The following is a 22,853-nucleotide window of genomic DNA, read 5'->3' as shown; positions in this document are numbered from 1 at the left end:
TGGATAACACTTTGTTCAACATTTCACATTATCCTCCAACACACAATCTAGCCGGATGTTCGAGTCTCTGCGCCCCCCCCCTTTTATTTCAAAGTGTCTCGGCTTCAGCCATGTGGAGAATTTCAGCTCGAATCAGTTTTGATTGCTCCCAGAAGAGTTCCTTGGCACAACTCTGGAGGCTTGACTCAGATCTTCCTCACTGGCAGCAGTGACAGAATTTCTGGCCACATCCCCTACACAAATGTTCCTAACTGTTTCTCAAGCTCGGCTCTCACAGCAAGGTGCTTGGTGCCAAGTGCTTAAAATGCTCTCACGCTGCAGTTAGTGTAAATATTGTTTTTAACATACCATTAATTTGCTGGACTGCGTTTCCAGCCAGCCAGCCAGCCGTAATCTGGCATGAGATTTGTGCACACCTGTCTTCACATATACATATTCTCATTCATTCTCTCTCTCTCTCTCTCTTGCACGCACACACTAGGGCTGCGTACACACTGTTCTGTTATAGCACATTCAAAGCACGTTCTTTTCCTCAAAGAATTACAGGCGCCAAAGTGTACCCCTCACAGTTTTTTCCCCTCAGAGAATTATGGGTGCCGTAGTTTGCCCCTCATAGAGTTACAATGCCCGGCAACCTTTAACAAACTAATAATAATAACAATATTTTTTTTATACCTCGTCCATCTGGCTGGGTTTTCCCAGCCACTCTGGCTGGCTCCCAACAGAATATTAAAAATACAATAAAACCTTAAACATTAAAAACTTCCTGCCTTCAGTTGTCTTCTAAAAGTCAGATAGTTGTTTACAGTGGTACCTCGGGTTAAGTACTTAATTCGTTCCAGAGGTCCGTTCTTAACCTGAAACTGTTCTTAACCTGAAGCACCACTTTAGCTAATGGGGCCTCCTGCTGCCGCCGCGCTGCCGGAGCACAATTTCTGTTCTCATCCTGAAGCAAAGTTCTTAACCTGAAGCTCTATTTCTGGGTTAGCGGAGTCTGTAACCTGAAGCGTATGTAACCTGAGGTACCACTGCATTCCCTTGACATATGATGGGAGGGCGTTCTACTGGACAGGCGCCACTACCGAAAAGGCCCTCTGTCTGGTTCCCTGTAACCTCACTTCTCGCAGGGAGGGAACCACCAGAAGGCCCTCGGAGGAGGACCTCAGTGTCCGGGGCAGAATGATGGGGTTGGAGACACTCCTACAGTGCCCATAATTCTTTGAGGGGAAAATATGCATTCAATGTGCATTCCAAATGTGCCAACCGCCCCAAAAGACGTTTGCAACCCCTGAGATATACAGTAGTTATAAATAATACAGTTAAACTTAACTTGTGTACTCATTTGTCTGCTTGGTTAGCAGAAAGAACAAAAATACTCTGCTTCAGGATCCTTCCCGTTTTACTGTTTCTGTAGGTAAAATCAGTCATGTTGTAAAGCACAGAGTGCCCTGGGGGCATGGCTTCTGCATTTGTGGCACAGCTAGCTAAGTTCTGAACTGGGTGACATTTTAGAGCAGCCAATCATAGGAAACAGGCTTATTAGCACATGGTGCATGCAGAGGTGCTTTTGGGTAATGACATTAAGAGACCCTTTATGCCAATGGGTTGGTTCTCTGAGATCCAGCGCTGTGGGTCTTCTGGCGGTTCCCTCATTGCGAGAAGCGAAGTTACAGGGAACCAGGCAGAGGGGCTTTTCGGTAGTGGCCCCCACCCTGTGGAACGCCCTCCCATCAGATGTCAAGGAAATAAACAACTATCTGAAGACATCTGAAGGCAGCCCTGTTTAGGGAAGGTTTTAATAACTGATGTATTAATGTATTTTTAACCTTCTGTTGGAAGCCGCCCAGAGTGGTTGGGGAGACTCAGCCGGATGGGTGGGGTAGAAACAATAAATTGTTGTTGTTGTTGTTCTCTTGCATCCTTAGCACACTGGTGGATGGCTGTCCTTAGAATGTTGGCTGTGTTTAGGAACAAGGAAACAAGTCTTGATTTTTCACTCTTTCAGGAGGATTGTTTATTTCGTGATGCTTTTCTCCTCATTTGCTTTTAAGTATGAACAAAGGAGGTGAACGGGAGACAGAGCTTCCTCGTTTTCTGGGTACATTTGGCTCACTGCTTGGCGGCCATATTGGCACCGAAGTTGCAATTCCACTGCAACCACCAGGTGTCTTGGAGCAGCGTGTAATGCCAGAAAAAAGCTTCCTACTAGCACTGAATCACTACATTTGCCTGGTTCATCCATAAAGTGTTATAAGGAGTTAAGAAGGTTTTGTATTTGACTTAAACACTGTAGTAATCTAGTCATCAGATGGCCACCTATACTTTGTTTTTCTCCTTCAAATGTGCCAAATGTAACAGATGGATTATGTTTATAAACCCAAAATGTATGAGGAGAAAACTTCAGCCGTACTTCAAACGTTGCTGGAAATGTTGGTGGGTGTTTAAGACATGAAGGTTGCAAGTTTCTTGATAATATGATCAAATATTTCTGCCTTGAATCACTTTGAGGTTCTTATGAAGGATCAGTGATAAATAAATGGTCTAAATAAATGGCAAAGAGAACAAGATGCTAGATTAAATGGATCTAGCCGTCTGTTATTATGTAAACCAATAGTTCTGAAATGATGGAGATTGGAGTAATTCCTGTTTGGGTCATAATTCCTCCACCAAAATAGTGGAATACAATACTATTGCCCTATGGTGACCTAGGGAACAAGAGCAATTAAGGGATTCTCCCACATGAAAGGTCACGGTTCCTTAGACAGAGTCTGTTACTTTCCTGTTGAACCCATCTTTCTGATGGTACTTTTCCTCCCCAGCAGAACAGTTCCAGAGGAGAAGGCAGGCAGGCAGACTCACAGAGATGTGTCACATCTGTTATAGAAGATAACTATTAAAGCCAGTTGCTTATGCTGTTTGCCTCCGGTTGAGTCAAGCAACATTTTTTGTCCACGGTGCCCTTCTTATTTTTTTGTGGGCCCAAAGGCTAGTCCATAAAACATATCATCTTAGTTCAAAGGTGGGCAGTTTATAGCTTACAGCCCAAATACTGATCACAAGCTTGCAGTGTTCTTACAACAATGGCACCATAATTCAACATCCTGCTATCGAAAAGAAGGCAAGCCTTAGCTTTTTGCACCACCATCGAGAGATTTCGATTCATCAGAAAATGCATGTTTCCTGAGGACTGTTTCCTATTTGATCTAAACAAGGAGGCTTTATGTGACTTTATAATTGCTTTTGTCTGCTCCTCTCTCCTTTGGATTGGAGGGTTTGTTTCTTTAGTTGTGACAACTGATAAATCATGTTTGCAGGAATATTTGTGAACACATACACTGTATAGAGTTATTGTGGAGTTGCTCTTGTGGAATATGTACCTGGTGTATGTATACATGTGAGAATCATCCTCATTTATGCACTGGAGTTATCTTCTCTCCCCCCCCCCCCCCCCCGGTTTATATTGTTTAGCAGGTCCTCTGCTGAACTGCCACATGCTTTTATTTTGCCTTTCTGAAAAGTCTTTAAAAACAGTTTCAGGAAGTACCCTCTGGTACATGTACGATCTTATTATCTATCTATCTATCTATTTATCATCTTCTATCTATCTGTATCAGGGGTCAGCAACCTTTTTCAGCCGTGGGCCGGTCCACTGTCCCTCAGACCATGTGGTGGGCCGGACTATATTTTGAAAAATAAAATAAAAAATGAACAAATTCCTATGCCCCACAAAAACCCAGAGATGCATTTTAAAGAAAAGCACGCATTCTACTCATGTAAAAACATGCTGATTCCCGGACCATCCGCGGGCCAGATTGAGAAGGCGATTGGGCCGCATCTGACCCGTGGGCCTTAGGTTGCCAACCCCTGATCTATCTATCTATCTATCTATCTATCTATCTATCTATCTATCTATATCTATCTATCTATCTATCTATCTATCTATCTATCTATCTATCTATCCAAGCCCGCCCCCCAAAAAAAAATCCTGGTTACGCCCATGTATCTATCTTCTTATAGTAGTTTAGTTTCCCCTCTTATCTTCCCCTCTTATGTGCCAAGTACCAAAAGCACCACTTGTGAAACAGGACAGAAGGAGCAGCTGAAAGTGAAACACATAGCACCACAGTGTTGTAGCTCATGGTTCACAGCCCAGCCCAAAGTTAACCCTTACAACCCTTTGATTTTGCAGTGCTTGGAGCTCTTGTGTCCAATGGTGGCCATGTTTCTTTCTCATTGGGAGAGCTAGAATCCACCAGCAAATAATGTTGATGTGACTTGACTCCTTTGCGCTGCCCCCACCCCTCAAAAAACAGTTGTGCTTATTGCTTTTGTGACTCTCGAGGCGTAGCTATAGCTAAAGACTGTTCTTCTGATAGTGCTGAATCTAATAACTCTGTTTTATTTGTGTTTGGGTTTCTTTTCTTTCTTTAGCAACAAGAGCAAGACCCCACAAATCTTTACATCTCAAACTTGCCCATTTCCATGGACGAACAGGAGCTGGAGAATATGCTGAAACCCTTTGGACATGTCATTTCCACCAGAATATTAAGAGATGCTAATGGCGTCAGTAGAGGAGTCGGCTTCGCCAGGTGAAAACCTTGTTCTTCCTGACTTGTGTGCAGGAGTTCTTTCTCTTCTTATTATGTGCTCTGGACTTTTTGCAAGCGCTGTCTTTGCTCTGAGATCTCGTGGCTATAGAATACAGAGGAGGAGGAGGAGAGCTTTATCAGATTGTGTGGCTTTGCTTGAAAACACCGTTTATTTTATTTAGCAAAATGACAGTAAAATAATCAGGGATAATTATATAGCAGTTCAATTTCAACACTAATAAGAATAAATGTCATTCTGTCCAAGCTCCTGTATATGATTATGCTTGATATTTCTTAATTTAACGACAGGAAAATCAGAAAGCGGGAGTGTAATCTGAACTAGATGGGGTCTGTAGCTTCCCTGTAAGGCACTTGGAAGATAGTGCTATGACTTACAGCAATATCATGAAGTTGAATGTCTGTGTTGCTACATCTCCACACAAAGGGAAGTTATCCAGTCCCAGCTAATCTTTTTCTCAGAAACAAAAACTGCTTATAAATATTCTGCAGGAATATACAAGTATACTCTAGAGTTATGCTCCATCAAGGAACATTAACATATTCTCTACCTTGGCTTATGTCACCAAATAATTTGACAGGCATCTAGAAGACTTGCCCGAAGAGTTTAATAGGAGATGAAGTTGCTAATACTAATGTTCAATTTTCATTTCTTGAGCCAAGATGCTGGAAATTGATAGCACTTTTACCTCTTTTTGCTTCTCTTTTGTGGATTGTAATAATTGATAACCAACAGCAGAAGGTGTTCTTATTATCTGAGAATTGCCAGAGAAACTAGGCACCGTGGGTTGTTTTCAGCTAAGTAATACTCAGAGTAAGGTAAAGGGACCCCTGACCAATACTCAGAGTAGACCTACTGAAATTAATGAGCCTAAGTTAGTCATGTCGATTAACTTCAGTGACTCTACTCTGAATAGGACCAGCACTGAATTTTACCTTTTATGTCTATAGTTAAGTTGAACTGTAGACTGGTGAGAATGAACATTTGATTAAAAAATGGCTCTTCTCTCCTTTTTTGTGCTTTACTATGTACACACTAACATACTGGATCCTGGAATGAAGTTTTAGCATCATGCACAAAAGAACAACCTTATGCTAAAATTCTAAACATGTTTATACTAGGAGTTATCATTTTGTCCCAGCAAATACATTAATAATTTTGCTTTTTTTGGGGGGGGGGGAGTGTTCAGGGTCAACATCAAAGCTCATAAGAACCTGTCTTTTTAAAAAAGGTGCTTTGTGAGGGCAAGACAAACCCATACGACCTCACCTTGGGTTTTGGAATATTTGGGCTGTGCAATCTGTATTAGCCCGTTTTTGATCTACCGTGGAGGCAAGACTTGGGTCTCCAGATGTTGTTGGACTACAACTCCCATCATCCCTGAGCTCTGGCCTTGCTAGCTAGGGGTGATGGGAGTTGTAGTTCAACAACATCTGTGGACCCACAGGTTGATGAAGGCTGGGTTAGGTAGATGGACAGGATGCTGTTAATGAATCTATTTGATCCCCCAAGAAAACCTTTGGCAGATGTGCTCATCTATATAATGTGTGATCTATGGCTGTTATACAGCACAGGCAGACTGGCCAAAAGTGTCTTGTAGGGGGGGGAGCACATCTGTTTCCACTAAAGATGCAAGTTTCTCAAAATGTTTGAATATAGTCTAGACACCACTTTTTTTAAAAAAAAGTGATGATACTTTCATTTTACGTCATCACTTTTGGTCGCTGTCTTAAGATGCAGAAAAGAAAATCTGTTAATCAGAAGGCAGAAATGAAAAGCAAAAGAACTGTTGTCATTCACAAAAATGATTTGCGTGAAATTTGTTTTTGCTGTTAGCAAAATCATGCTGCTTTAAAGAACCCCTCGTGGCAAGGGACGTCCAATGAGCAAGTAAAACCGTAGCACCTATTTCATGCATATCTGTGTGATGCAATATATCTTAGTCCATCATGAGCAAGGCAGGTTTCCCCTGTGCTAATAAGGTGTCATAAGTTAATAGGCATTGTGATTTCACCTTTTGTCCTTGATGCAAAAGAACCTTGCTCTGAAGAAGATGTTAAAATAACAGGGTCTGCATTCAAATGGCAAAACAGACTGAAGGATGAGGCTCTGTTGCCTCCTTCCAGTGAATTCATTAACTTGCCTTATTATACATTTGCTAAGGGGAGATGCATATCTGGAACATTAACTTGCGCTTGAAAGCTTGAGGTTTTTTTTCCACAGGAATGAATTTAACAGGGACTGGGGAGGGGAGGAGATGACAAGGTGGAATATACACTTTCAGAAGCACCAAGTAGCACAAACTGTGTTTCCATTAAATATAAATGCAGCCAACGCTGGGGGTTATTCTGGGATGTGTGCCTTGCCTGCTGTGTGGTTGAAATGCTCTTTGTGTACATGGAAAAATTCAAGGGCTGCCCAAGATATTTTGCTGCTTGAGATGACCTCTGTGGCCAGGAGTGTTTTTTACCAGCTGCAACAATTACAGGACCACAATAGCCTGACCTCAGTGGTCCATGCATTGACAGTCTCAAGCCTTGATTACTGTAACATGCTTTTTGTGGGGCTGCCCTTGTATTTGGTCCAGAAGCTTCAACTTGTGCGGCATGCAGTGATTGGACGGCACACACAAGCAGATTACTGCTGAGAAAGCTCGCAGGTTGGCAGTTTGCTACCTGTCCAGGTTCAAGGTACTTATGTTAATTCACAAAGACCTAAGTAGCTTAGATCCAAAGTGCCTTAGGTAAAGGTAAAGGGACCCTGACCATTATGTCCAGTCGTGCCCGACTCTGGGGTTGCGGCGCTCATCTCGCTTTATTGGCCGAGGGAGCCAGCATACAGCTTCTGGGTCATGTGGCCAGCATGACTAAGCTGCTTATGGCGAACCAGAGCAGCGCACGGAAACGCCATTTACCTTCCCTATTTATCTACTTGCACTTTGATGTGCTTTCGAACTGCTAGGTTGGCAGGATCAGGGACCGAGCAACGGGAGCTCACCCCATCACGGGGATTCGAACCACCAACCTTCTGATCAGCAAGTCCTAGGCTCTGTGGTTTAACCCACAGCGCCACCCTTAAGGACCCTCTGATTCCTTATGTCTCACCTCTGTCACTGAGGTCCTCCGATGGGTCACTTCTGCTGGTTCCCCATGCCCATGAGATTTGGTTGGCTTTTACCAGGCACTGCATCCTTGGTGTGTCAGGCCCTGCCCTGCCAGACTCCTTGCCAGCAGATTTTGGGCAGGAACAACCCCTCCCTTCTGTCCCATGTATTTTGAAAACTATATTGTTTAGAAGGGCTTTTGCAAGATTATTTTTCTCTTTTTGTCCAATGCATTTTATCGATGCTTTGTTTATGCTTGTAATGTTGCTTTTACGGATGCCCTTTTCCTGATTTTATTCTAATATATTAAATACCACATTGATACATTTTTATGGAAGTGCCGATTGTAAATACATAAAGTTCACAAAGACAAAATATTGCAGAAGCAGGAGATTGAGGGCAGGGGATAGTTCTGCTACCTATTGTTCAGAGCTACTTCACAGCTTATGCAGAATAAAATTATGGCACGCCTGAGAACAAAGCTGTACATTATACTAAATCCATAGTGTGCAGCTAGGTGTGTTTTTTCTTTAATTACAAGCGGTGTTGGAGAGGGAGGGAGAGTAAGACTGCAACAGGGTTTGTAACATGTATGCAACTGAGAGTCATATTCCTTCTTTTCCCAGCCACAATCTGAATGAAAATCACCCTCCATGTGGCTATAAGGCTTTGAACGAAGTTTCTATTGGCACCAGCACACAAATCTAAGAAAGATGTATTGATTTATCCTCATTATTGATTTATGGATCACCTTCTAAACAACTGTCTCAAGCAGTATATGCTGAAGATGATTAAAAACAGTTAAAAACACAATGCGCCGAGGACTTTGCAAAACCGATTTGTTTTTTTCCAATAAATACTTCCTCCTTCCAGCTCACTGACCTCAGAAATACCCACATAATGGTTTGCACTTGCATACAGAATCATTATTGGGTATACGCAGACTTCTTTTTAAAGCTGCTATGTGGAAACACAAAACAGGTGTGTTTCGGCTTTAAAGCCACACCATCTTCCTCCCTGCACTGGGAAGCAAGATCTCTAAGCAGTGCAAATCCCATTGAAAGATGAGAGTGCATCTTATGATCTGGAATTGTATTATAGGTGCGTCATCATGTCCTCCACTGGGAAACATATCCCTAAGCAGTAGAATCTCCATTACAGGACATGGATTCGAGTTTTATCACTAGTGTAGAAAGAGCTGTTGTTCTTGATAAATGACAGTTACGGACAACTAACTTTCATTTTCTGAAGCTGTTTCTTAATGATGGAAGTTTGCAGAAGTAGTAGGCGCTATAACTTTTATTTTTTTGGGGGGGGGCTGACGTCTTGTATCTTAAATTGACCTTCCAAAATTCACCCCCAAGTGACATTTTATATCAGACTCATAAAGCTCTTAAAAGAGAGAGAGAGAGAGAGGGGGGAAAAATGAGGGAAATGCTTACAGCCATACACTCATCGCTTGCAGTGCTAGCGGGTACCAGTATAATACTTAAACTGAAAGGCAACATAAATCAATCAGTGCCTGGCTATGTTTTATGCTACCCATTTCCCTGCTCAGGAAACACTAGTAAATGTGTTGCACATAAACTGCTTTAGAACAATATTGCTATATGGGGCACGTAGCTATGTCAAAGTTAGAAATTCAGTTTTTCCTTACTTTAATTTTTGTAAAGGCCACACCTCTGCCCAGCCACAGGGCATACACATTTGAAAGCTTTAGCCCTATAGCAAGGGTGCTTTAAACAGCTCCTGACATATTTCTAGTCAGAAATATAATAATAATAATAATAATAATAATAATAATAATAATAATAATAATAATAATAATATATTTATACCCCGCCCATCTGGCTGGGTTTCCCAAGCCACTCTGGGCAGCTTCCAACACAATATTAAAATACTGTAGTCCTTCAGATATTGAAAGCTTCCTTAAAATATGATTGTACAGGTCATCCCTTTGAGAATAGAATGGTTGGGGGGTGCTTCTTTTGCACGCCTTATTGCAGGCAAAGGCAAACTCAGCCCTCCCAGATGTTTTGAGACTACAATTCCCATCATCCCTAACCACTGGTCCTGTAGTTCCACAACATATGGAGGGCCGAGTTTGCTGATTGGTCTTATTATCAGGTTTTGGGTCCCCCCCCCTCCTTTTTTTAACTAGGTCTCATGCATGCACGTGTAGCTAGATCAGACATTTAACAATCACTGTACATTTTGTGAGGCCAAATGAATGGATCTTCTCCGTTGTTTGCTTTTAAGTATCATGACATGTTCTGAAGTTTTTTTTAAGGCGGTCTGGCACCTTGGGAGATGTCCTGATAAGTTTGTTGGCTTCTCTTCCAACCAGATGCATTCTATAATCATACATTAGAAATTTCAGGGGAGCTGTTTGGAGGGAGTTAAATTGTATGCATTACTATGACTTGATGATAAACATCCAGACATACGGTTCACCTGCAGGATTGAGTCACTGACTGCAAAATATGACATTTGGATAGATCCCCGTGCTCCCATAGTAACCTTTTTAGTGTGCCACATCCCATAATGCCTTGTGCGCACTTTTAAATGTTTTATAGTTATAAATATGCTTTCGGTTTGATATGTGGGATATTGATATCTCAGGGTTTCCCTTCACCTTTTAGGAATAATATTTCAAATCCCAAGAGCAATAATAAGCTAGAGGTACAGACTTGGGATTTGGATCAGGATTAAAAAACATTTTGTCAATTTATAAGGATGTTACTTATACTGTACTTTTAATGGAAAAGGAAAGGAAATTGGAATAATATATTTTGTATGGCAGTGAAGGAAAATTACACAGTTGTTCCACTAACCTATTATTTTAGGCTTCCAACATTTTGCTAGCAACTCATTTAATCATCTCATTATTTTTGTAATACATATTTTGTCTTTTTCATTTGTGGTTTGAATTAATTGGCATAATGATCATGTACAGTTGACTTAGTTCCATAAGGTCTCTGCATGTAGTATTTATTTTTGTTATCTTTGTTCAGGCTCCCTATTACTTTCATAATTCTTAATGACCATGTTGGGTCAATTATGGTTTCCAGCGGAACCAATATCCACAGGATATTCTGAATATATATATAATATTATCCCTAACACAAAGATTGTGACTGGCATTTGGCTTAAATTATCAACTTGGAATGTCTAACTTTCAACACTTATGTTTTATAAGCATTATGGGTACACAAATTCACAGCGGAAACTTTCACTAAAGTAATATTTCTTCGGATGTTCCTGGTATTTTTCTCAATTTCTGTGAGCCAGAGAGGCATTGACAGTCACTTTCTTTGAAGCAGCTGCTGCTGATTATATATTTATTTTTATCCCGCCTTTTCCCTTAATGGGACTCGAGGTGGCTTGCAGATAAAATAAGAACTGCTAAAAAATGGGGAAAACAATTAAGCACTGATAGAATTAAAACTATCTGTCTGTCTATATATGATATAGCTTGCTTTTTGAGTCAGACGGGGCTAATTCACATGAAACTTTGGGCATATCTGTGAATTGAAGCGACTGATGGTCTGCTCGTGATGAGGAGATCTCAGGAGGTTGCCTTGTTATGACCATGTATCAATATCAAGCACATCTGCGGTCTGCTGCGTTTGGTAGGTCACCACAAGCTCGGGCAAAATAGCATTCAAAGATGTGCCACCCGTAGCACTTTAAAGGAAGACACCACTGATTTGTTCTGGAATCTTATGTTCGAAAAGCCTGCACACTATCCTACAAAGCCTGTGATCTAGGGCTCTTTCAGGGCCAACATCAGGTTTCAAGAGTCCCTGGGCAAAGTACTGTTGTGGGACTCCCTGGAAATGAGGGCCCTCCAGCAGCAGCAGCAGCAGAGGCTGGCCCCACATGCCCATTCCCACTCCCAACCCCAGAGGCAACAGGATTACTGGGTACATAGCAGTGCAGACCTTAGAGAATAAGGCCCACAACATTGGACTCCCCAGCACATTCACCAGTAAAACCAAGCCGCTCCCCAGACAACTGGGAAACACTGGCCTGCGAGCGCTCCAGTTGGAGAACAGCCTTTACCAATGGTGTCATGGGCTTTGAAGACACTCGAACGCAGGACGCAAGGGAGAAACGTGCTAAGAGGAAGGCATGCTTGGCAAATCCACACCGTGATCAACTCCTGCCCGGAAACCAATGTCCCCACTGTGGAAGGATGTGTGAATCCAGAATTGGCCTCCACAGTCACTTATGGACTCATTGTTAAAAACGTGTTTATGGAAGACAGTCTTACTCAGCTACGAGTGATCGCCAAAGAAGAAGAATATTAGATGGGTGCCTTCTCTCTTGTCTTTCCAGTGCCTGTTGAAGACCTCTTTCAGCAAGCCTTTTTAAGCTGAGATATTTCCCAGTCTGCATCTGGAATTGTTTTTATGACATCTTTATTGTTTTATCACTTGGACGTTTGCCGCCCTTTGTGGGATATAAATTTAATGATAAATAAATAATCCGTACAATGTAACAACTGCCATGTATACATTATGGGCACACATTATAGCAATGGGATTTAAATGATGCAGGTGAGTCCAGCCACACAGGACTGACAGTTCAAGGTCAGTGCTCCAGCCAAATCTATTTATTAGATTTATAAACTGCCCTTCATGATAAGATCTCAGTAGTTGTAGTGGAACCATGACAGCCTAGAATCTGTGCTAATGGCAGCCCTGCATTACTGGATTCTGCCAAGCCATTAAAATTTTCTCACAATGCAATACCCTCTATGCAAGCTCTTGTCAACACTGAGCCAATATAAATATTTTAAAAGAGATAGATGATAGATAGATAGATAGATAGATAGATAGATAGATAGATAGATGATAGATAGATAGATAGATGATAGATATGGCTGCAGAAGCACAGTGGTGGTCAGCACTTTTGAAAACTCAGTATTCTGAGCAGACTTCACCCCTCCCATATCCAAGAATCTGCTAATGTTCTCTGCTGATTCTCCAGAGAGGAGGGGGCAGTTTCTGCTCTCTCCTTATTCCGCTCCACCTCACATCAAAGAGAGAGAGAGAGACTGAGTGTTAGAGAGAGATTGTGTGTATAGATAAGGTTGCTGCTAAGAGCAGCTGCAGACACTCAGTGCAGTTCAGCATTTTCGCTTAGACCTCATGTAGCTCTGTACATAGTTGTGTATTATAGTTGTAGATAGAATAAAAGAAGATATTCTACAAAGCTGCTCTCCAAGTCGTTTATGCTCTGCTATACTCTGCTGTACTCTGCTGTACGACGACTGTCTTCTTGTTGGAGTGAGTCTGGTGCTCACAGCTCTGAGTTGTGAGTCCACAGCACTTTGACCTGTTCCTGTGCAGAAGGTGGTCTCTGGAAGTGCTACCCCAGCTCGCCTGGCCCAGTCGGGCTGAAGTGGATGAGTCCAGTCGGTGGCACTGGCTCAAGGGCGATGCTGACATATTCATTATATGTGTTAGACATTTTTGCTCACATTTTGAAAGCCAGTGTGGTGTAGTGGTTAAGAGCGGTAGTAATCTGGGGAACCGGGTTCGCATCTCCGCTCCTCCGCATGCAGCTGCTGGAGTCTCTCAGCCCCACTCACCTCACAGAGTGTTTGTTGTGGGGAAGGAAGGAAAAGGAGAACGTTAGCCGCTTTGAGACTCCTTAAGGGGAGTGATAAAGCGGGATATCAAATCCAAACTCTTCTTCACTGGATGGGTTTCTTGGTCACTAATGAGATAGCTTACATATGTTAGCTTCTGTAAAATACAGCAAAAATATATTTTAGAAGAGTATATTCTGGGGGAGACAAATGTGTATATGCTTCTGCTGGGAGATATATAAGGTAGAAATATGTTTCGCAGAGTGGATGTCATACTGGTAATTCAGCAAGCCGTGTCCCATATAAAGCAATTGCAAATATATCTCTGGCATTCAAGTAGACCCAGCGGAACGTGTGAATTTTCGTGTTGCGATCTGAAGCCAGGCTTAATGTGTCGTGGACTGCCTGCTACAACATTGTTCTAGGTGGCTCCAAAGGATTCAGGTAACATGGAAGAAAAATGGGCCCAGTTGTAGCTATTGAGCACTGTGCTTGAAAGGAGTATGTCACTACAGCTTTGTCTATTGTGCTTCGTTTTCAGATGGGATTTGATAATGCTAGTGTCTGTTTCAAGTGAAGTGTGTGCCAGATTACAGATAGCTAGCCCTAGCATTTGAAAGCTGTTAATTGTGGAACTTGAGAAGAAAATGAACTCGTTCTTTCTGAGGTGGCTATTCAAAATCTGGGCCTCCCCACTTTTTTACTTTTTTGTGTGTGTCATTCTAGAGCACTGTGGGCTTCGCTTTTATTTTCTTCCCACATAAAATGCACAGAGCGTACAGACGCTCTTTCATTTGGCAGCCTCTCCCTTGCCTTCTTTGCTTGGGAATACTTTTGGGTTGTTAAGGATGTGCCCCCATGTATTAAAATGAAATTGTCACTGCTGTGTGGTGCAGTGTAACATGGTTTGACACTCCACGCCCGCAGCTACAGAAAACAGGCTTTTATTGCATTTATTCTTTCAGAGACAAGAGTCTCTATAGATTTGCTGCCGACGTACGCTTAGTTAAATCTGAATGAAGCCAAAGTGAACAATCTTCGGCATCAGTCGTTTTGTTCTTTGTCGAAAGGTCCATAGCCCACGTGGTTGTGGCAGCATTTAAAAAACAAAACAAAAAGCAGGTGTACAAAAGATTGCAATGATTACAAGTCAAGAGGGACAGTTTTGGTGCCTCCTCCTGAAATAAAGTAACATGCATTTTGATACCATTAAATCATCCCCTATTCACATTTTCCAAATTGCCTCTGAAAACTGCTACAGGAGAATGCAAACCCCGTGTTGACACTCTGGAGAGCATCTTCCCACTCCAGAAGAATGCATATTACCATATCGCATATTTTTGAGTTTTTGGGTCAGCCTTTGGGGGCTGTATGTTAATGCACTGTGGAAGGAAGCTGAGGCAAGCTACGTGAAAATATATTGAGTTTATAGCAGTTTTCTTGCTGGAGGCGCAGCAAACTAGGGGCCAAAAATTCAAGTGGCAGCCAGTATTGGGAAGAGAGAGAAAATGGAAAAAGTTGATACATGTTTGTAAGGCTGGAACGTTCTATACTGTCTCTTTAGCATCATTCCTTTGGGGAAATCCTACCAGATCTTCTTTCAGAGTCAGATATGAGTTTTCGATTTTCACAGCTTGGTATGGCTGGTCTGCTGGGGATGGAGCTTTTAAGCAGAAATGGTCTGATAGCAGCTCCCTTTTCTGAGCAGTGTGAATGAAGTATGTTTTAAGGTTAGCCAAGGCGTTTTGAGGGGATTTAAAAACTTGGGGTGTTGGAAGTATGTGACCAGGGTAGGCAACTGGAATTGATTTGAACTGATTTGTTAGTATATACTGTATTTTTCGCTCTATAAGACGCACCAGACCACAAGACGCACCTAGTTTTTGGAGGAGGAAAACAAGAAAAAAATATTCTGAATCTCAGAAGCCAGAACAGCAAGAGGGATCGCTGCGCAGCCTGCATTCGCTCTATCAGACGCACACACATTTCCCCTTACTTTTTAGGAGGGAAAAAGTGAGTCTTATAGAGCAAAAAATACGGTATTCTGTTTTTGCATACAAAGTGTAAGTTTGGAAACGGGGACGAGGGCACCGTGAAATTGCATGGATGCACACAGAATGTTATGCAAGTTGCTTCAATACTGAGGCCAAAGCACAGAAACATGCCTGGTTTCAGTACTAAATTTGAAAATACAGTGGTTCCTCTGGTTACGAACTTAATTCGTTCCGGAGGACCGTTCTTAACCTGAAACCGTTCATAACCTGAGGTACCACTTTAGCTAATGGGGCCTCCCGCTGCCGCCGCACGATTTCTGTTCTCATCCTGAGGTAAAGTTCTTAAGCCGAGGTACTACTTCTGGGTTAGCGGAGTCTGTAACCTGAAGCATCTGTAACCCGAGGTGTTTGTAACCCGAGGTACCACTGTAATGGTTTTCATCACGATCCCTATTTGCATGCTAACTAAAGGTGGCTGGGAAACAGAGAAGATCAGGAGGGAAGGAGGAAATGAGCAGAAAGTTCAAAATGTGGTGTTAAAGGAAATTAGGTGCTTCTGTCTCGTGGAAGTGGAAGTGTGGTACCCAGGTAGATTCAGCTAGCGGAAAGCTTTTTGTGACCGTTTCTTCTGGAGAATTGGACCTCTGAAGTATAGGGGGAGGGGAATTACTGTCAAATGCAGAACAAGACAATCATTTTGGCTTCAGAAAATGAGAAATGCAAAGTTGGTAAGGGGATAAGATTCCCTCAACCAACTTGCTACTTCAGTCTCTCAGAGTTTTTCTTTGGACAGCAAAAAATTGCAGGAAGGACCAAAGGAGGGTGTGCGTGTTGTTTTCCTCAGGAGAAACCGCTCTGATAACAACCGCTGCCATTTTGAAAATTAGAATCCTTATGTTTTGTTCTGATGGACTGATTTAAATCTTTTTTAAAAGTTTAAATTTAAAATATTTTCCCCAATTTACCCCGACTGATTTAACTTTCCCTTCTGTATTGCTTGTATTGTTGTTGAGGAAGTTTAGTTGGGGGGGGGGGAATATATTATCCCGACTGAAGGTCTTACCAGGGAGCATTTCATAATGGTGATATTGTCTGGGAAACAGAGGGTCACTTATGAAGGGGGGACGTGCATCCCCCCCACTCCATTTCTCAAGGATGCCAGGAACACCACAGCCCATTCAAAGTTTATTGTAGCCTGCACCTCAGTGAAACATGTTTTTAAAATGCCAAAAGTAGCCAGTTTCCCTTTGAGGAAAGATTGCAACGTTCAAGATTTTTAAATAAAATATTATGCATATTGTAGGAAAAGTGGATAGGGAAAAGTCTCTCTCTAATAATAATAATAATAATAATAGTAAAATCTGGGGCCATCCAGTGAAAATGAATGCCAGAAGATTCAGGGTAAACAGAAATAATTCCTCGCACCGTATATTTATAGCACGCACAATACACTTTTAAAGCACATGACTTCCTCAGAATAACCCTGAGAATAGTAGCTTCCCCTTCACAGAGTTATAATTCCCAGTCCCCTTAGCAGCCAAAGTTCCCAGGGTTCTTTGCGGGAAGTCATGTGCTTTGGATGCACATAGTTAGTAAAAGTCTAGCAGGAACTGAAAAACGAGCAGCCGGTGGGAAACGAAGAGGAAGAAAACGGGGGGTGAAAATTGAGCAGCTAATAAGGGTGGGAAGAGAAACATCAAGATGGCCGGTTGGGGAGTCATTTTTTCAATCTGAATTAATGAGATGTCAAATTTGCAAAAAAATAAAATAAAAAAATTTGGAAAAGCAATAAAAATCAAACATATTAAAAATAAATGTGCCTTAAAAGTATTGTGTGTATTTGAAGGGAGTGACCGCCACCAACTCGGATTGCTTTAAATGGGGATTAGGCAGTTTCATGGAGTATCTGTAGCCATTAGCCATTCTGATTATGTACTACCTCCAGTTTTAGAAGTTGCTGGAGAATTCCTGCATGTGGGGTTCCCATAGGCATCTGGTTGGCCATGGTGAGGTCAAGATGCTGGACAAGATGGTTCATTGGCTTGATCCAGCAGCCTCCTCCTATGTCCACATGATTTTCAGAACACACACACAAAAAGGTAATGTTGTAAGTGTAACTGACACAGAGACTTGGATGTACAAAACCAATGCATCCAGACAGAAAAGCATCGCAATTCCTGTTAAAGCATCAGTATAAGGGAGGCAAGCGGCACGTTTCATTATCAAGTGATATTGCGTGACTTTTTCTTGATACCTGTCATCTGATCGATGCTCCATAATTATTATTATTATTTCTCTTTCTCAGGATGGAATCTACCGAAAAATGTGAAGTAGTTATTCAGCATTTTAATGGGAAATACCTGAAAACACCCCCTGGTGTGCCAGGTAAGTGTTGTGTGTTCTCTCTGTGTGTGATAAAATATGGAAGCTACTTTTCCGGAAATGGCTCTTGAGGAGAGTTCTGACTTGACATTTCACATATTGGTGTCTCCCTCTCCAATTTGCATTGAATTTGTGCTGTTGTATGTCTTAGGTCTAGACACCCCCACCTCCACATTAAATATATTAATAAACAAACCAAATAAACTGGTCGGGGGGGGGAGGAGAAAATGAGAGTGGAGGAAGATAAAGGGGAAATAGATTTAACTCAACCTATGGAATCTCATTACATAGAAAGGTCACTGAACCCATTTCCCACTATCATGAGTTCTTACTTGCCATCAATGTATTTACTGTCCTTTATGCCACAGCGACTGGACCTAACGGTCAGGGGTCCCTTTACCTTTACAGCATTTTAGATTGAGCTTGAATTGCTGTAGTGTTTCCTCTTTGTTGCTCACAATTACAGCTTCCCACATTTTTATTTGTTTTTCTTACTAAAATAGAGAGCAGAATGAGAATGCATGTGGGCACATTTATGTATTATGCGCAAGATCTAGGTTGACTTATGAGTATAAACAGTAGTTACATGTGAATCCTGATGATCGGAATTGGAAAAGTATGTCACCTTCAAGTCACACAAAATGTTGTGTTGCACTTATGGCCACTTGGAGTAGAATATTATTGCTATTATTATTATTATTATTATTATTATTATTATTATTATTATTATTATTATTATTTGCATACCGCCCTTCACCTGCAGATTTCAGGGCAGTTCACAACATAAAATTACAATGTAAAAATCACAAAATGCATAGTAAAAATAAGAACAAAAAACCTCCTCCCAGGAGATCAAGGTTGTGTACATCTTGGCAAGTTGTACACAATAAGCAGCAGATCTTGCCAATAGCTTGCATATGATGGAGGTGCGCATACAGTATACCGGGCCCAGGAAATCCTGTTAGCATCCCTGGTGATGGCATCCAACCTTTCAGTGCAGAAAAAAATACATCCATTGGAAGAGACACTCACCCACCCCACACCCCGGTTAAACAAAGTAAATGTATGTGAGTAGATTCACAAGTTATCCCAGGGAAACTCAAGATCGGTCACAGAATATTGTGGTACAATTCTACATACAAAGATACCAGCAGATGGACACTCCTTCTCTAGCAATTGCAGTAGTTGCGATATGAACCTGCCTAATATCATAGCTACACCCGATGGAAGTGCGAAGGATAGCAATGATTTCGAGCAGATTTCCAGTCAACAGAATCCTTGTCCTCTGTAAACAATCTCCCACGTCACTCGGTAATAAAATGCTCTTAGCATATGTGAGTCAGCTGGCCATAAATGCAGCAGCTTTATGACTTTTAACTGTAGGATTTCCCCAAGTTTTATATGCATAATATTGAATTCAGAGTTCTCATCCAAAGGAAGTGTTAGGTGGAACTGCGCCATGTGTAAATTATCTAGAAACTATGGGGTGTTTTAAACTTACACAATGTTACCTACAATCCCAAAATCCAGCATTCATGCTATGGCAGAGCTTCCAGCAGCCAATGAAACTGCAAGAACTAAATTTACAGAGATCATGTTTGGGCTCAGGAACTATTTCAGTGTCCTTTAGCTTTTGGAGAACTGGGAGTGAGTGCAGGGAACTCAACTTCCAAGTTTTGGCTTCTGAACAGGAACTCTAGAGTGGAGGCAAGGAAGGAATAAGGACGAGTGGATCTGTCAAATTATGATTTCTCTCTCATTCCCCACCCCCAATCTTGTCTTTACATCTCTATGGGTTTCTACATGGGTTTTCTTTCTTTCTTTCTTTCTTTCTTTCTTTCTTTCTTTCTTTCTTTCTTTCAAAAAGAGCTCATGAAAATTCACCAGTATTTTAGTGCAATTTTCTCTTGATATATGCATTAGTGTATTTTGCCTAAAATGCAAATTTTGTAAGCAATTTTCTGTAATGCACTTTTCTATATTATTGTTGCAAATATATATACATTTTTATGCACATTCTATATGCATTTTTGCACACACATTCCTTGACTGGAGAACTGCATTGCAAAACTCTTGAGAGTGGAAATTTTGAAGGATGTCTGGTTTTTTTCAGTTTGCATATTATTTCAAGAACTGTCAGTTTGGTAATTTTGCTGTGAATTGTGAACGAAATTTCTGTCCTATTCCTAGCAAGGCCTTGGAATCCCTGAATGGGAGTCAAGCCCTCTTTCTCCTCACAGCTGTGTCAAACAGTGGGGACAATGCCCCACATCTTGCAGGTCTAAGCTCCAATCCTATTGGATTCCTAAATGGTCAGCCTTTTGATGGGCAACAAGGATAAGCATTATTAAGCAAGTCAGTACTTAGACGAAGAATGGGGATAAACAGCAGCTCAGCACTTAACACATAGCACTATGATCAGCATTTTGAATCACCAGCCATTATGCCAACATTTTGATTAACATATGAACATACCGTTTGGAAAATAGAACCCTTGAAAAGCTGTAGCCCTTGGGAGAACTACATCTCCCATAATTCCATTTTCTTTTCTACCATCGCAGCTGCTGTTGCCGCCACTGTTTAATAAGGCGTGTGCATTGGGACATGGGGGCTAGCAGAAAAATGGTCCCTGGTTTTTCTGGAAGATCCCAGATCACTTCTGAATTAATCCTGCGAGTTTAGGAGAGACCACCCATCTAAGATGCTGAACTCCCTGTTTTAGGAGGTTTGGCTGTCCCCCAATTTCCCAGTTTTTTTTATCACCATTTCTCCTACGGCAGTCCTCTCATTTATCTGCTTTATATGTTTTCTTCCGCTTTAGATCAAGTCTCTTAAGTTTTTCTTGCCGCCTTTTTGTATTTGATCTAGATGTATGGCATTTTTATTGATGTTGTGGTTAGGTTTTCATTTTGTTCCGCAAGTTACCTTGGGCATATCCAGTCTGGAAGTGAAAAGGCAGTATAAAAGTATCTAAATGAGTAATAATATAAAAAGCTGGTGCAGAAAAATAGCAGCCTTGCTGTAGTTTTTCCCCTCTAGTGTCAGTGGAGAAGAGGCATTTGTGAAGAGCTTTCTCACAAAAGGAGAAATTTGAATGTATAAGTGTAAGCAGATAAACTTGGCTTTTTAATGTACCCTCCAGCTAATCTTCCTGATGGCACCTTTCTGTCTGTTTTGCAAAAAGGAACATTACATTTCAAGATTCCTTTATTAAATGCTTATCTCTCTTCCCCATATAGGTGTGTCTGGGTGCTCTGAGATGCTTATGTAGAAAATATTTTAAAGCAGTTACATTAGTTGTCTGTCATTAGGAAAATAAGGGTATGAAAACAAGAGAAAACTGCACCTCAATTACATGGTATATTTAAATTACAAATGTGCTTATATGCTGCCTGGTAGAATTTGATCAATGATCAATGATCACAGATTGGATTGATTGCATATGTGTACATGGTAGAAATCAAACCCCCGTTTTTGAATTCTAATTTATCCAGTGGCTTTCTGCTTTCTTCACCCTCAGATATGCTTCTCAGTGGGATATTGTTGTATTCTAAAAATCCCCTGGAAAGTGACTCAGTGAACTCCCTCTAGCCTTGTAAGAGAGAATTGCGGATCTGTAAATATGATTGATTCGGAATTATCACCATTTCATTGATTTGTATAGGGCGAGCATTTGGGTGTAATTACCTAAGCAGGGTGCTGTCAAAATACGTCTTTGAGACAGTTGTACTGTATTGGTTATTATACTCCTTAAGAGCTCACATAGCAAAAAAAGAAAGAAAGACGGAATAAAAGAAATAATAATATTTAAGTTACAGCGAAAAGTTATAAATTGCTCCATTCCCTGTTGGTGGGTTTAGCTTGTCCTTTACTTCCTCCAAGACGAGAGGGAGGGGAAAAGGTTAAGTAGAAGTTTCTTTATATTCATGTAGTTTCCCCTCACAGCTTCTACTCAATTTATACATCTCTGTAATAAACCTGGATTTATGCCTCTCAGCAAAGATAGAAGCATTATGCTTTATCCACCTCCAGGCAATTACTGATCTTCCCGCATGGCGAGGCAAAGAGAATCAAGTCTCCCAGTGTATTTGGAAAGGCACAATCAGAGTCTGAAAATTATCCTCCCAGTGCCGCAATAATTGGCATGAAAGGGAAAATGGGCTCTAGTTATTGCTGTGACCTCTTTATGAATTTAAGTAGGAAATTCGGAAACTTGAGAGCATGAGACAGAGGGATATGTGTGTGTAAATAATAATAATATAGATATATATCAGTTTTTAGATATTAGCTGATATACTGACCAGCTGTCTGGCTGCGAGAAAAGATTTACCAATGAGTCAGAGGTTAAATACAGTTGCTTCACACTTTTCACCTGAATTCCTAGTGGACTGTTAGAAGAGTCTGTACAGAATGGAGCAGATTTCATGTTTGGGGAAACATCTTGTTTATTCCAGGTTTCCTCTCCTACTTGCTAACGAGCCTTTTAATGGAAACATGTAACCTTTCCAGTAGTGGATTTGACTCATTCCCCTCACGGCGGACAGTTTCTCCCAAAGTTCTTTTTGCTTTTTGGCTTTGATCGCTCTCAAAATATGATAAACTGGAGGGACAATAATAAGCAGCACCAAATATACCTTCCTTTTTTAAAACAACAACAACCTGTATTTAAATTGAATGGGAATTGCTATGTTTATCCATATCATGCCCTCAACGAGGCCCTTTTGGTATTGATATTGAAAATCCATCTCATCCGGTTTTGGACATTTAATTTTGCTTCATGTTCTTTCATAAGCTTGAATATTTCTCTTAGGCCTCTTAATTCCTTCTTCTGCTTTAATTATTGTTCCTAAGAAATAGCTTCAAAATGGGAAATTACACACTTAAGAGCAATATATTTCCTTAGAAAGAGTAACTGAAATAAAACTTAATATCCTGCCAGAAGATTTACTAGGAAGTTCTGTACTAGTAGCATCTTAATTTTTTATTTTCTTACCCTTAGAAACAAGAAGCTTTTCTCTTTTTTTGCGCATTTCTCTCTTCCTGCCTCTCACCCTAGCTGTTCAGATTGCTGTTTAATAGCGATACATTAGGAAGAATTACCATGAAGGGCATCCTACCAGTACTCTTTCCTGGAGGTAGTTTTCTTCCATATTCTGACATATCTAAC

General features: G+C 41.1%; 1 protein-coding gene across 7 annotated transcripts in view; it reads left to right on the top strand.

Moving 5' to 3' along the window:
• Nucleotides 1-22,853, top strand: part of RBMS3 (RNA binding motif single stranded interacting protein 3) — a gene marked incomplete at its 3' end in the record, with an annotated part of 779,945 nt that overhangs the window by 616,718 nt on the left and 140,374 nt on the right. For all 7 annotated transcript variants that reach the window (XM_082193455.1, XM_082193458.1, XM_082193459.1 and 4 more), the window contains 2 exons: nucleotides 4,432-4,589; nucleotides 17,610-17,689. In XM_082193455.1, coding sequence (XP_082049581.1) covers nucleotides 4,432-4,589; nucleotides 17,610-17,689 — 238 coding nt within the window. The remainder of the gene's footprint in view (nucleotides 1-4,431; nucleotides 4,590-17,609; nucleotides 17,690-22,853) is intronic.

The sequence above is a fragment of the Podarcis vaucheri genome (assembly GCF_965113315.1).
Source record: "Podarcis vaucheri genome assembly, chromosome: 12".
Classification (NCBI taxonomy): domain Eukaryota; kingdom Metazoa; phylum Chordata; class Lepidosauria; order Squamata; family Lacertidae; genus Podarcis; species Podarcis vaucheri.
The sequence above is the reverse complement of the archived record's forward strand: the minus strand, read 5'-3'. Positions and strand labels throughout refer to the sequence as shown.